The sequence below is a fragment of the Rhamphochromis longiceps genome, linkage group LG20 (assembly GCF_057381845.1).
Source record: "Rhamphochromis longiceps isolate RC_006_pf linkage group LG20, R_longiceps_female_GT1.1, whole genome shotgun sequence".
In the NCBI taxonomy this organism is placed as follows: domain Eukaryota; kingdom Metazoa; phylum Chordata; class Actinopteri; order Cichliformes; family Cichlidae; genus Rhamphochromis; species Rhamphochromis longiceps.
Window position 1 is genome coordinate 1,721,330 of NC_140576.1, and position 16,210 is coordinate 1,737,539.

At 39.9% G+C, this 16,210-nt stretch overlaps 1 protein-coding gene across 2 annotated transcripts in view; it reads left to right on the forward strand.

Moving 5' to 3' along the window:
- The window catches only part of LOC146644576 (chemokine-like protein TAFA-2), a 98,286-nt gene that overhangs the window by 43,762 nt on the left and 38,314 nt on the right, over positions 1 to 16,210 (forward strand). For both annotated transcript variants that reach the window (XM_085393657.1, XM_085393658.1), the window contains exon 2: positions 5,480 to 5,580. In XM_085393657.1, the coding sequence (XP_085249783.1) occupies positions 5,481 to 5,580 (100 nt within the window). In that variant the 5' untranslated portion in view covers position 5,480. The remainder of the gene's footprint in view (positions 1 to 5,479; positions 5,581 to 16,210) is intronic.

Consider the following 16,210-nt stretch of genomic DNA (forward strand, 5'->3'; position numbering starts at 1 on the left):
TATTTGATGAAGCTTCATTAGAAAAGATCTGAGTGGAAGGATGACCATCAAGAAGCTGATCTTAAAGAAGGGAATCAGGAATAAGAGGTTAGGGTGTTTCAAATTACACAAGAGCTAGGCTGAAAATCCGTGGCAACAGATCTTATGGAGTGACAACTTCAGATTTTATTTTTTGTTGTCAATATGTGCGAATAATATAGGTACAACAGCCAGGTTCTACAGCCATCTGTAAAACAAGGTGGAGGCTCTTTCACGGGTTGGGGCTGTATTTCAACCTGTAATCATGGGGATCTTATCAAAATTGATTAAATTATGGAAGCAGAGAAGTAACATCTGCTTTTGATTCACTATGCATTATCATCTGGAAAGAGTTTGACTGGCAGCGCCTTCATTTTCAGCATGACGATGACCCCAAACACACTGCCAGTTCTTAGAAAGAAAAACATTATCAGTCATAGACTGACCTCCTCAGAGCCCACAGCTCAACATTATTGAAGCAGTGTGGGATCATTCAGTTCAATTGAATTTGATTTTGTTTATATAGCACCAAATCACAACAGTAGCTGCCTTAAGAAGCTTTATATTTAAAAACTGTACAATAATACAGAGAAAACCCCATCAATCAGATGATGCCATATGAGAAAGCACCAGGTGAAAGTGGGAAGGAAAAACTCTCTTTTAACAGGATGAAAAGGGAGGAAGGCAGGGCAAAGAATAATAATAATAGTTCATGCTTAAATGCAAAGTGGTGTATCATCTTGATATAGAACAAAAGTAGAAAGAAGAAAAGAAGAGCTTTGAATTTATTTCAAGAAACCTGGTGAACTATTCCTGAAGACAACAAGAAGAAATGATAAGAAACTTTGCTTAAAAGAGTTCAAGCTCCATGTATGTTTGCACATGGTTCAATAAATAACTGCAGCTATTCCCAGTCTCCTAACAAAATATAAAGAAATGAGGGATGACTGAAGACATTTGCTCACTACTGTTTAGTGTTTGGAGGTTGGAGTTGGAGTACGACCAAGACTAGTAGTAGTATATAGTTGACTTAGTTGAGTTTTGAGCAAAGCTATAGATATTTAAACAACATATGTAAAAGATAAAAAAGAGCTCAGCTGCCTCTTGCATTTGCTTTTGCTTTACCAGCATCCTGCAGTTATTTATTCACACCAGTGCGCAAACACATGTACACAAGTTTACTGACCAAACAGTTTCCTTGGTAGAAAACACACAGCTTGTTTGTCTGTTGAAGAACTTTTTGCGTGTACTTAGTGCCCAGAATGTAAAGTGCTTTAATTATGTGCATCCTTTACTTCAGTGGAAACACCTGCCAGCATTTGGATACCCAGTACTCTAAGTGTTTACTCACCATTGTTGGCCTTGTCCACATTGAATACACACACATAAATAAAATCTGTTATTTGATCAGTATAGTTGATGAATATATTTTTTTAAATCAGAAAAGTTGTTTTTATTAGATTTATTGGTGAGTTGTTTTGTACTTGCTTGCAGATTCCTGTCAGACCTGAGGGTATAAAAGCTTTGTGTTACAGGTTTTTTTTTTGCTTTGTTGTTTTGCTTGTTTTTGTTGTTGGCTGCTTGGACATTGGCAGTATCTGTTCTCTAATAGGTCGTTATTTCTTTACCCCAAAACAAACGTGCACCTGTCCTGAGTCGGCTCCGTGTCTTAGTGTGCATTATGCCTTCATCCTGCAGTCTTTTCTTTCTCAAATTTGTGGCCTCGTGACTTGCAACAGCAGCAACAGATTCAGCAGCATATGGGTGGATGTTGCCGACGGAACACAATTTTTCACTCAGTAGCATATTTGAGATGCTGTATTCACATTTTGAAACGTATGCCCCAAAGAGCAATGCGGTTCCTCTGAAAAGCCGACAGTTAGTGCGCCATGACAGGGAGTGCTGTCTTTAAGTGGGATGAAAGTGGTAAAAGCAAATAGCCAACACTGCCAAACCTGAAGTGGATGATGATGTTTTCTTTCCATCTTGTTTCCACACTGTGCCAGGCAAGTCTGGGCACAAAAATGCCAGAACCGTTCTTGGCACATCCCCGGTGCTTTTATTGCAGTGAACAGTGAAATAGCCTTTTTTGTATTTATTAGGGAGACAGAAGGTCACTGCAGGGTATAATTGCCAGTTGTGTATGTTTGACATTAGTCGTAGAGTATAAGGGTTATACATGACTGTTTTCTCAACAATCATGCATGGCAGTGACGTTGTGCTGGCTAAATTCTACAGGATGCTCACAGTTACTACGTTAAGAAGGTGACATTTGACGCTCAACGTGACTCAAGTATGGACATAATTGTGCCACAGGCATAAAAAGTTTTAAAATCACAAACACTGTTAGGATTCATCATCTGTCTTTGTACATATTATTTTAGAATCCATGAATTAGAAGAAGAATTATCAAGACCATTTTAAAATAAGTAGATGGATCAGCTAAGGCACCAGATGCAGCTCTTGGGTCCCGTGTCAGATCTTTGCTGGCTATTTTCCTGTACCCTGAGGACATGACTTTCAGATACTAATATTAATAATTAATAATTTAAGGACACACTGCACACAATTCTGACATGTACCAAGTTTTTGGCTAATGGTTGTTTGGGAATCACTTTGTTGGTACAAAACTTCAATTTTATGCCCGACAGAAAAATTAAGGTTTTAAGTAGTTTATTATGTGTAGGTTCTTCCATTGTGTTAGGTCCTTTTTTATGTTTGCAGTAAGTAGTTTGTGGTTCAGATCATCCACCAGTTGGAACTTGGATTTGGATGGATTGATCCCCAGTTCCTTCAATCCGCATATCAAAGTATCCTTAGGGAAAATACTGAACCCCAAGTTGCCCTGGCTCCTTTAGAGAATGAACTTGTGTGCGTGAACTGGGTGAATGAAAGTGTTTTGAGTCCTCAACTTAAGTAGAAAGGTGATATATAAGTAGTATAGTCTATTTACCATTATCATTTATTAAGTGGCTTAACAACAAAAACAAAAAAATAAAAACAATTCAATCAATCATAAATATTTAATCTCTGTAATATTTTAGATATTTATACTAGAGCTATTTGTTATGTTTTGTAACTTTGTAATATATTGTATTATTATTTAATTGAGTTCATTCTGTCACTGCTCTTATTGGAGCAACTGTAACCACATAATTTCCCTTTGGATTATTAAAGTATTCTGATTCTGAAAAAAAAGATTTAAAATGTGACATATGAAAGATGTTAACCAGAGGATCAAAGAATATCAAAGACATCACATGTAATGAAATCACATAAAAAGTGTCTCAAAAAGTGATTTAGAGGTTTACTAATTCTGCACATTTTATTTCCTCAGGTAGGTCATTCCAAAGTTGAGAGGCCCCAAAAACAGAAGCACAATCACTTTTAGATTTTATTCTTGACTATGATTTAGCCAAAAGGGCCCCATGTGAGGATCTAAGGCTTGAAGTTAGCTCATACAGGGTCAACATTTCATCCAAGTAGCTTGGGGCCAGATTGCAACATCATTAAAAAGTGATGATTAAAATCTTAAAATCAATTCTAAATCGTACAGGGAGCCAATGGAAAAAAGCCAGGAATTGAGTGATGTGATTGCTGTCTGCTAATACCAGTAAGAAGCTGTGCTGCTGAATTCTGAACCAGCTGCAGGCAAGAGAGTAACTTTTCATTCATGCCAGACAGGAGAGAGTTGCAGTAGAGAAAATAAATATGTGGATGGCTTTCTCCAGGTCTCGGTGTGAAAGTTTTATTTGTTTTCCACTAGACATACTTCTAATTTCTAGGAAGCAAGACTGAACAGCTTTATACATGTGTGATTCAAACCTAGGAACAAAATCAATTTGAACTTCGTTTCTGCAACAGGCTCTACTTTAGTTCAATAAAGAGAAATGGAAGAACTCACTTGGAAGAACTGAACATTGTTTATTGAGAAATTATTATATTTGGTGGTTAGACTCTGATGACCCATCATGGCAGAATGGAGTCCCAGCGGCGATTTAGGACAGGACTCCCCGGAGTCTAGATGCTGGTGGTGGTGAAGACGAAGACTGAGGCTTGGATACATCTCTGAGGTGTCTGTGAGTTGGAGATGGGCAGGAGGTGGGTTGCACGAATGAGTTTGAAAGGGAAAATGATGGAGATCACAGATGTAAATCACATAAAGCAGAGGTTGATTGGCTCAAAGAGGGCAAGAAAGAAGATGATTGGACTAGAGTAATGATGACAGCATTGAGACTGACAGCGTGGGAAAGTGGGAGTGATTTAAAGAATAGAAAAGCAACCTGACACCCAGAAAACCAGCCAGATGAGTGATTACAGATCTTCCTTACTGAACTTATGCCCAAGCTTCATTAGAGAGAACTCGAAGAGAGCTTTCAGTGATTTTAAGACAGTTTTCTGAGATTGAATATAGCTGTTTTATGGCGTTAGGTTGAAGGTGCAGCCCCACAGCAAAAGATTATCCTCAGGACTTTCTGCCAAAAAGGAAACCCTTTCACCACAGAGTTTAAACGGTAATAACTTCAATCCAAAACCATGGACTCGAGTCCCAACCAGACTTTACCCTAATCATCTGCCATATAGGAAAAAATAAGTGTAAATGTAAAAAGGTTTGTGTTGAACATGGTTTAACCAGCAGTCTTCTGAGTGATAGTCCCGTGTTTCAGACATCCACCAAGCCCGGCTCTTAATGTGGACTGCGTTAGGTGCTTTTTGTGTACTTGCAGTCAGTTATGTGGTTCAGGTGGTAGAATGAATGTGTATGGATTGGTCCTCTGCTCATCCAGCCCGCATGCCAGTCAAGTATCCTTAGGCAAGAGACTTAACCCCAAGTTGCCCTCAATAGATCCTTTAGAGCAGTGGTTCTTAACCTTGTTGGAGGTACCGAACCCCACCAGTTTCATGTGCGCATTCACTGAACCCCTCTTTAGTGAAAAATAAAATATGATGTTTTTCAAATTCAAGACATAGATATGTTTTTTACTCTGCACAAAATGAGCCATGCATGTCATGGCGGAGGCTCTGCCAAACCCCTAGGGTTCGATCAAACCCAGGTCAAGAACCACTGCTTTAGAGTATGACTGTGTGAATGTTGCTCTTTACACCACCTGACTTCTTAAAGTGTTTCTACCAAAACGCCTAACATGTTATTGTGCGAGAACGTTCTGGTGAATTCATGGGAAACACTGAACTAACCTTTGCGCTTCAGCTGATGCTTTTTTCACTTCATGCATGAACATATACAGCAGTGTGTGGTGCTTGATTAGGTTCAGACTTGCATAAATGAGAAAGGTGGAGCCCAATTAGGTAGAGGGGGATAGAGAGTCACTAATAACAGTTCTGCAGTGAGAATCAAATGAATGTTTTTTGCATATATACAAGTAAAGCAATGCATTCTCTAAATTTGTCTCTTCTCTTGTGTCCACTAACAACATTTGTGTGCTTACTTTCCCTTTGACAGAATGCGGGAACGGGGTCCTTGCATTTGTGGAGTAGGTGTGTGGAGTCTGCTGCTATCTCTTTGTCTGGCCTCCCTCACACATGCACACAGAAGCCACACAGGTAGGTAGCTGTATATCTATATGTCCGCTTGTGTACTGTATATTCACCTGTTGGTGGGTCATTGTCTGTTTACAACATCCACAATATTGGCTCTATTGTAGATTACCTCTGCAGCCAATTTCTTTTCACATATTGTAAAGTTATAGTGAATACACCGCGTGCTACCTGAGGGAACACCGAGGTCGGCTTCACAATGAAATACGAGACCACCGAGGCAGATTGCCAGGAAGAACACACAAAACTTCTTTAATAAAAGAAAGGGGGGTACAAGTAATCCAACAAGAAAGGTCTTCCCAGTTCAGAGGCGTTCGCGTGCTCGCAGTCCCATCAGGGTGGGTGACTCTCAAAAATGCCTGGGGGTTACAGCACAGACAGTGAGAAGTGAGCTTTTGTGGATTAGAAATCCCTGGTTGTGTGATATCCTTCCCGTGTGATTCAAGTGGCTGAGTCACTACCGTGATTGAGCCCAAAGGCCTCGTACTACTTTTCAGTTCATTTCTCATGTTAAGGTTGGGTACTCGCCTCCCTGGTTCACAAAGATCACATGTGTGTGACACTGAAAATCCCATACCTCTAGGCAACAAAGATTTAAGGCGGAACACGTTATAGCTGCTACCTGTGCTGGAATAAGAGCTTTTTATGTTCCTGAGGTCATGCTGTTCAGTTACATGCACATACAGGCAGGAATGTGAATTCATTCTGTGTGTCGTCGTGAAGCTTTTACAGTTACGATTTTTATTAGGGGTATGTCAGAGTGCTGGACTTACAGGCTTTATTGGCTGTAGGCTTGCAGTGAAGGTCATTATAATGTAAGCTGTTCTTAATCACTTTTAATTCTCAAGCAGCATAAGTAAGTTTGAAAGGCTGGTGCCTCTCAATCCAAGTCAGTTCAGTACAAGTCTATTTTATTTATGTAGCACTAACTTACGACAACAGCCACCTCAAGGCATTTTATATCATAAGGTAAAGACCCGACAATATGACCCTACAAATGTGTAAGCACTTGGTGACAGTGGGAAATAAAAACTCCCTTTTAGCAGGAAGAAACCTCTGGAATCTGCTGTGGTTGGATGACCGGATCAGGGGAGGTAGACAGGACAAAAGACACCCTGTGGAAGCCAAAGTAAATAGTAACTAATTATTAAATGGATAATGAGTGAAAAAGATGGGAACCCCCCAGGAGCCCCTGCCCAAGTGTTGTTCAGTGTAACTAAGGAAGGACTCTGGGCCACCGGATCTAGACTTATCTATATGATTTCTAAAAAAGGAAAGTTTTAAGCCTAATCCTAAAAGCGGAAAGGCTGTCTGTCTCCCGAGCTAAAGGATCTACTTTTAAATATTCCAGGAACCACAAGTATTACCCAGAAAAATCCATTTCAAGATTTGTGGGGCAGATTTGGATGTAACTAATAAAATGAAAAAAACAAGCAAAAACCTTACCCAACCAAACTCAATAATTGAAAATGACAAAATCACCTAAGGATAAAAGCAGGAAGTGATTTTAGTGTCGCGTGTTCGGTTTGACTTCATATAATATGCTGTGATGGCTTGAAAATGTTACGCTGTGCCTTCGGCTTTCATGTTGTGATAAGTGTTGTGCACCAGCTGCCCTTCATCTGAACTGGCTGTCTTTGTCATTTTTGGTGCTGCGTATCTAACGTGAGCGACGTGAAGGATATTTATATTGCAGCCAGTGTATTTACGTCTTAACATCTGCCTCGTGCAGATGTTCCATTAAGGGATGACTGAAAGGGAGAATGATTGATGAGTCTGAATCTTTTCTTTAATCTGGCATCTTAGGTGGACGTGCGCCCCTCCTTTGGCCTTCCTTGTACAAACTGAAAATTTCTCATAATGTTATCGCTTCTTGGAGACAAGAAGGGTTTTTTTTGTGAGATTGTGTGTGTGTGTAGTAAATGTGTGTCCTTGTTGAAATGTGAGTACCTATATCCATGGCTTTGCGTGTGTGTTTTGTGGCTGTTTGTGTGTAAGATTGACTCTCCTGTTCTCTGGCTGCCAGGCATCATCTCCTCTCAAAGAGACATTTTTGACAAGGCAAGGGCAAACATTTTCATAAATGGAAGGATCGTGAAAAGACATTGAGAGGGGACGGAGACACCTTCTCACTGTGGTGCTTCACCAGGCTTTCAGCGAAGTGCTGAGGTCTGCACAAAGCTACGAGAAAAACAGCGAGTGAGGCAGATAAATAGAAAAGTCACAAGATGAGGAAAAGTTTAGAATTTGCACTTTTGTGTTTTTCTTTTGTCACATTTTGCTCTGAAACGGTGGCAGCAAAGGCGGCGTTTGTCTGCCCGTGTGCATTGTGACCGTTCTTCTGTTAATGGGTAATTGATTGTAAAGTAGGTTGTGATCAGTGAGTTACAGCATTATCCAGTTGCAGGGTGTCTGAGTGAGGAAAAACAGACGAGTAATCAGATAATTACTGAATACAATCCTTTAGGTCACCTCAAGGTTGTCGCTCTCACTAATTCAAAACACACCCGCTGTCTCTTTCTCTTTCGCACATGCATTCACAGAGGTACACACACACACACACACACACACACACACACACACACACACACACACACACACACACACGGGCATGTAAAGTAAATTTGATTACAATGTTGGGAGTCACTAAAGCTATTCGGTTTTGCTTTCATTATAAGAGTACCCCAGTGAGCGGCTGTGGTCACTGCCATTACAGCTCCCCGTTCTCTCTTTAAACGTTCAAGTCAAATCAATTCGTGGCTGCCGGTTTCATTTCTGAAGCAATGATTTACATTTTTTTGGACAATCTCTACAGTGAGAATTTGGGATAATCAAAAGCTAATGTAGATTCATGCTGACTATGTAAAGTGTTGTCAGCACAGACTATTTATAATTGGGCGATGTAGCTACTATGACATCACCAATTGATTTGGGCCATTTTGAAGCTTTGACTTGAATATTGGCTATTGCCATTTTTTTCTGTAAATACGGTAGTTCAGATTCAGAGTTCGAGCACGCTACACAGTCATACTGGGTCTGTCAGTCACCAGATGGCTGCCCCTCCCTGAACAGGTTTCTTTAGAAGGGAGTTTTTCCTTCCCTGTGTCACCAATTGCTTGGTTGCATGGGGCGTTTTCTCTTTATTACTGTGGGTCTTTTTAATATAGGGGGCCTTGTGGTGACTTTGGTTGTGATTTTGCACTATATAAATAAAACTGAATTGAATTGAACCAAGACAAAATAATTTGCCAAGAGTGCTGTAGAGTTGTAGTTTTATCTGTGCAGAATAGCAGCACAAATATTTTATTTAACTGCCTGAAAAAACACCAAAAGCTGCAGTTAATTAATGCATGAAAACCAGGAGAAATGATACATTGGAGGCTAACGTGAATCATCCATAAAACTGTACAGCAAACGAGTGTATCCGTCAAATGCATAGGCACATTGAAATTACATTACATTTAAAGATATGTGTTGAGTAAACACGAGTGATGAAGGCTTCAGGAAAATGATGAACATACTGGACAAATGGTACGTTAACCTCTTGGGCAGGTATGTTTCTAAAGTGCACCGTGAGTGAAACCTGGTTATCGAGTACTTTATTCATATCCATCATGCAGGTACAGTGAAAGGAGTAAAAAAACTGATTTATTTATTCAGTTTTTTTAGCTTCTATTTTTTATTGTTCTTTCTGAAAATTGTCTGAATTTAGGTAATGATTGACCTATTTTAAAGCGGTTATATGTTCAAAACGGCGGTCCGTTTACCTGAGAGACAAAGCAAGGAGCTCGGTTTGTGTGCTTCGATCAGCGGTTCTCTTGTTGCAAGAAGTGAATCCGATTCAAGTTAACAGTGAGTGGATTCCACCTTACCTAACACCAGCCAGCCATGATGGCAATACATCAAATGTCTCCCGGCTAGGTTTTACTTCAGCCAGCATTAACACGTTTGTGTGAATATGTGTGCATGCGCATTCTTGAATTCATTTCACAAGGCATGTAGAGACAAGACAGGAACAGCAACCTCAGGAGAAGAGCTGATGGAACTGAGAAGTGGTTGAAGAAGTCTCAGGATATAAGTGTGTGTCTGCAGGAGAGTGTGTGTGTGTGTCTTTGTAGTTTCTGTTCTCTTTTGTATCTCTCAAGCCAGAGTAGAAAAATAGAAAATGATGCCTTTTCTATGCCATTAGTGCCTCTCCATCTGTTAAACCACCAATCCTTCTGTTTATTCTGCCTTATTCCCACATTTTATTATACCGAAATGTGTAACACCTAGACCACAGAGCGCTTACACTTAGTAGACTATAGATCTCCTACAATGAAGAGATCTTATTTGCAGTCTAGGCCTTGGTTAAATGACTCAGTGGTTCTGCCGATAGTCTTGAAGAAACAGCTTGGCTTGGACTTTGAAGTAAAGCGGAACAGCGATTATGCTGATCACTTCACCACACACTGTCGAGTCATTGATTCTCAGTCTATAGGCTGCAATCTCTATACATTGTCACTCATTAGAGACTACTAAGAACTTAAGTTACTCTGAAAGGCATTGTGACTGCCAAGACAGGAAAATACAGATGTAAGGAGAAAGACATAGAAGGCGAAGTCACATGTGCTAAACTACTCTCGCACATGCTCAGAGGGACATGTGCATTCAGTCAGGCACGCCGACAGACCCTCTGTAGATCCACATGGAAGGACACACACAAATAAAAAACCCACGTGCACACACATCTATATGCATACATGGCCAAGGAGGCTCTCTAATGTGATGTGCAGAGACAGGCTGTCTGCCCTCCTTAGTGGCTGCTCCACAGTAAAGCTGCACTCCATGCTTGGTCTACAACACGGTTCCATATGGCTTGTGAAAAATTCAAGCTGAAAATTACAAATGTGAAATTTTTCATGCTGACAAACATCCCAGCACTTCCTTCCACTTTTAAATCACAGGTCACGAGTTAAAGAATTCATGCATGAGAGAGAAAGAGACCAAATTAATGAAATCAGTAATTACTGACAGTGAGACAGACGATCAGAAGAACATTATACTGTCACTTATTATACTTTTAATGTGGCATGCTCTGCTCATACTGGGAAAGAATATTTCCTTCTTTTAAAATCTTCTTCTTCCTAAATGTTTTAAATTAAGCATGTGGCCCAGACTGTGCATTTTCGTGCAGCCGCACAGTTGTGCAGCGGTTAGCAATGTTACCTCCCAGCCAGAAGGTTCCTGGTTCAGCACCTCTGTGTGGAGTGTGCATGTTCTCACTCTCCCTGCGTGGGTTTCCTCTGGGTACTCTGGTTTCTTCCCACAGTCCAAACACCCGCATGTTAGGTTAATAGGTGATTGTAAATTGGCCACGGATGTGAGGTAGATAAAGTGCTTGGAAATGTGCAGAATAAAAAGCGCTGCATGACTGTGTGGTTAAAAAGTGCTTTGAGCAGTCAGTAGGACCAGACAGCGCTAGATAAACGTGAGCACGGTGCTTTGCACATCGTTTCATCTCTGATGAGAATAATAATAAACTCAGCACATTCTAAATCTCTTTGAAATCCAATAAATAAATGCAAATGTAGCAGACGCTTTCCGTCCCTTCCCCTCTGTAAATACAACTTTATTGAAAATGAGACGTGCTGACCCAGGGCAATTAAAAATTATCATTGAACAATAAACACACAAGAATAATAAATATAATAAACACCAGAATCTTCCTTCACTAACTGTGACACAACTCTACAGGATGAGAGCAACAACAAAGCCAAGACTTTCGTCTACAGTTATAAGCTAAAATAACAGTGGGGGTGGAATACGCATGTGTACGAGGCACCATAGAGGGATCACACTGCCAGGAACTTGGCTGGATCGTACTTTCCATCTTTAAAGCCCTCTTACTCCATCATCCACACCTGCTTCACCTGTTGAATGAATATCATTTTTGTTGGGAAATGAAACAAAAGATTGCACATTGCTTGAAACTGAGGTTGTGCATGTGTGTGTTCCCATATAATTACATTGCAACATCTGACTGATGACAGACGTGGAGTCATCGGTGGTGGCGAGTGGCAGACAGGGAGAAAATCACTTTTAATTACCCATTTTAAATATCACTGTCTCACAAATAGCTGCTGACATTAACATCAGTCAGTGCGGTAATCATAAAATAATTATTTTATGAGCAGGAAGCTGCATAGCAATGAATACTGTTTGTTAGAGCAGTATTTATGATTTCACACAATTATTAAGTTTCAGTTACATCGTATTTTGTCACTCTGGTTTCCACTGAACACCGACTGTCCTGCTGCCTCACAGCAAGAGAGACACACGTTATTTATGATCTGCCCATTTGTTCGGCAGTATGGGTTTTACGTAGCCTCTGGCTTCTTTTTCTCCCTCGCTCTATATCAGCGGTTACAGTTGACAAATTTCATGACTGAATAACTGAATTAGCATATACTCTCCTTCACCAATCACTGTGTCCTTGGTAATGCGCGTATTGTTTTAAGCCATTAACGTGCCAGGAGTGTATCTGATGATTGGGTACAGGCCTTCTAGACTTTTGGAGTTTGTCACAGGATCATCTTCTGTACTTATTCCTGCTCAAACAAGATTCCACCGATATTCTGGAGAAATGTGTTTCTAATGTCTGTCAGGCAGGCTGCCTGTTTGCTGAAATATTGAACAAGAAGATCACAAAGCAATCAAAATGGTTTTTCTACTGGAGGACAGTGTGTTTATAGCTGGGGTTTTTTCTTTTTTTTTTTTACCAAGTGTAGCAAATGAATATCTATAAAAGCAGAAAGGTGATGCCAGACAGCAAGATGAACTCTGCTTAGAGGCAGCGTGATTCATGGCCTCTGCCTAAAGAACCAGAGTAGCACATAAACAAAAATGGATTGTGAGGCTGTGATTGTGTTACTAAGGACTAGCACCATGCTCTTTATAGTGTATGTATATATGAAAATATTCTGTCTGGTAACTGAAACCCTTCCAGAGGCTTGTTAAAGGACATATATAGAGAAAACTAAATGTTTTTAGGCATGTAGACATGGTTAAGAAGAGTCACTGGAGTTCAAACAAAGCATCAGAATGGGGACAAAAAGTGGTTTAAGGGACTGGATGTGGCACAGGGTTTGGTGCCAGACATGCTAGATTTTGGAAAAATGCTGATTTATATAAAACCATCTCAATCCTTCTGACATATGGCGAATAGTAAAGAAGAAGAAGAAGCCCAAAACAAACAAACAAAAAAAGTGAGAGGAAATCTAATAACTACTTGCCACAGCCAGTTATGCAGAAGCACATATTTAAATTCCCAAATGGAAAGTATCAAAAGTTCAGTCTTGTGGTGATTAGGGATGGGAATCGAAAACGTTCCCACTGTTTCAATTCCTTGGAAGTGTTTGCCATTTTTGCAAACGATTCCCTTATCGATTCCAGTCGCCCCGAATGACGTCACCACGTTGCGGAGCGTCATTTACCTGGCAGGAAACATGGCGGCTCAAACGCTCAAAAGTTTGGTTATACTTTACGAGAACGGATGAAAACAGGGCAACTTGCAACACTTGCTAAGTAGATATTTCATTTAAGGGAGGAAACACTACGAATATGCAAAAGCTCACAAAACACGCGATGACCTTAAATGAATGTCGTGTTTTTAATTCCGCTCCGGACTCGTGAATCTCAACCCAGCAGCAGCGGTAACGTTTGCACGTCCTCTCCCGTTAATGCGGCAGGTAAATAATCAACTAACAGTGCATATTATGTTAGTGCGATCTGCCTTATTACAAACCTGCCATTACTGTGCATTTAGTGACCGTGATGAGACAGAGTCTGGCTCAGATGCTGGCAGTTCTCGCTGCAGTCTGCCGGTAGCGTCTCCTTTCAGGCCAGGATAGACGAAAGTCACCGAGCAGAGACTCAGTTTGTGGTCAAAGGCTTGCACCCGTTTGCCACAGCAGATGATTTTCAGTAAGTGAATGTGTTTAATTGTAGGCAGGGACATTACTGGATATTCTTGTGTAATTGCTACAGAATAATTTATGTTACACTTTGTTATTGCTACAGAAGAATATTTATTTTATTATTTTACATTTACAATGTTTTTCCTGGGGACCCTGTGACGCCCCATTGAAGAGCCGTAGGCTGGATCTCTGAAGCTCTCAGTGTTGGGTTTGTAAGGCCATGTTACTCCTAAATTTCTATCTTGTTCAAAGAGAAGATATAAAACAAAGTTCTAAGCTAATCGACCTTAGTGTTCTCCTTTTTACAAAGAATCGATAAAGAATCGAATCATTAAACAGAATCGAAAATGGAATCGGAATCGTGAAAATCTTATCAGTACCCATCCCTAGGTGTGATGGAAGTGTTTGTTTGTTCTGGCACACATTGAGCCTGTTGAGCAACATTTAAATACTCTCCTTGAATGTAGTTGCTTTGCTTTTATAACCACAGCACACATCATCTCAGAAGTGTTTTTCTGACAATAAATTTACTATTAAAAAAAGTATCAGTACAGCTAGAGCACCTTTTAGATGTTTGAAGAATCACCTCATAAAAACTGCTTTTACAAATCTGCAAAAGGTGTGTGTTGTTTTTAGACCAGCTTCTCTGAACAACGTTAGTAGCACCTTCTTGAATTTATGTCAGAACGAATTTCAGCAGTTCTGAAGGTAAAACTGAGGCCAACCAAGTTTCTTACCAATGACTAGTGCTACCTCAAATTCAAGGATACTGTTCTTCAGCTTGATTGGAACAAATTGTAAACGATAGAGTGGTGCTAAAGAATTATTCAAAAATCTTACAGGTCAGCTTCAATGTTTCAAAAATCACTGATGATTGTTCAAATAGCTGATGAAATGACAAAGTCAGGAACTGACTCACGCTGCCAGTTCCTGCTGCGTTTCTATGAATGCAGTGTTATCAGATTAAATGCTCCTGCAAACACACATAAAACACACTGTGCTCTATCATTACCCACGTATGATCTCCTACTTTATGGTGCCTTGCAACGCTGGCAAAACGAGATCTTTTTTAAAAATTTCCAAAAAACTGCAAAAGAGCTCAGATGATTATGAGAAAAACACTAAAAATTAAGTTTGGGTTAAAGTCACACCGTTCAGCTGTACCTGAGCTAAAGAGCTGCTAATGCTGTTGTTGTTGTTGGTGTTGTCAGTTCCATTTTTGGATTTTAACGAAGGGTTGCCGAAGCAGGTACTTCCTCATGTTTGATTCAGCCGAGTTTGTGGGATCTTTATCTTGTTAGGTGAACGTGTAAAATGTTTCAACATTTGAAAGGAGTAAAAATTGCCTAAATCTCGTTCTTTTAGTTTGGAATTTAAGGTTTTGTTTTCCTAAAGTGAACCAAAATACACAAAAATAAAAGTATTAATTTTTCTACTACTAATTAATGTTGAATTAATGTTAATACTTACAGGTGGCAAATATGAGGAATTTATGACAGTATTGAAGTGTTGTATTGGTTACACATGGTTATGTAATAAATCTCAACAGTTACAAATTTGACTTTCTTTAAAATCTATTGAAATCATTGTGACTTTATGAGAACTTTATGTTATGTTCTCACATCTTGAATGAAACAGGACAGTGTGTGATAGTCGATGCATTTCTCCAAAAACAAGTACTGTGGAGCCTAAAATAATAAACTCCCTCTGTTGTTATAATTTCATAATTTAAAATTCAGTTACATCTAAATAGATCTGTAGATCTAGATGCTAAATTTGAAATAAAATGAAGATAGAATTGATTTCCCCCCTTCTCCATCAACCCTTCCGAGGTAATGTTAGATGGATGCACTGGTGTGTCTCTTTGTGCTGTGCTGATTACGTGTTTGGACTAATTGGTGTAAATAGAAAGTTTCCTTTCCCTGCACAGTGAGATTTCCTCACTGGGGTCCTCTCATTGCATTCATTAGAGGAAATCGTTACCTTTTAGCTCTCTAGCTAACCCTGCCTAGACCCACCTTGGTACAGTTTGCTTTCTTAAGTAAAAGCATAAAGCCTCTATTGACTTTGTTTTAGCCACTGACTGGAACTAGGATAGTTACCTGTTTTACTTATTTGAGGAAATCCAGTTTCCCTTTGCAAAAGACACCCAAGGACGTCTTGCATATGCGCACAGGACAATACAATATCAATATGAATTAGCAGTTTGTTAAGGAAATACTATAAAAAAGGCAAAGAGTAGCTTTGATTGAATTTTTTAGACTTCGCTTTCCATCATGTCCTTGTGTCCGCTGGTCTTTGGTTTTCAAGTCTCCTTCTCTCTCCCGTGTTGTTCCGCCGCTGCTGCTTTCCTCTCTTTTGCCCTCTGTTTCATATTCTCTCTTTCCTCCTCTTCCCAACTTTTACTTTATTTCACAGCTATTAAACCAGGAAATTTCAATCAGGTAGCACAGCGTGAATTTTTGCCGGGGCAGGAGAGAACGGGTGAACTTTTATTTAATGTAGCCGTTCTTTCTTTTCTCCTCTCCACCTCCATCTCGTCTCTCTTTTCTTCCGCAGCTGAACTCAACCTTGGCTCTTTATAGTTTATGATTCAATTTCCAATTTGTCCTCCAGAGGTATTTACCTGGTGGGTGGCGCAGCGCTTTTGTACTTATGTGTTTGTACAATGCTCGCCT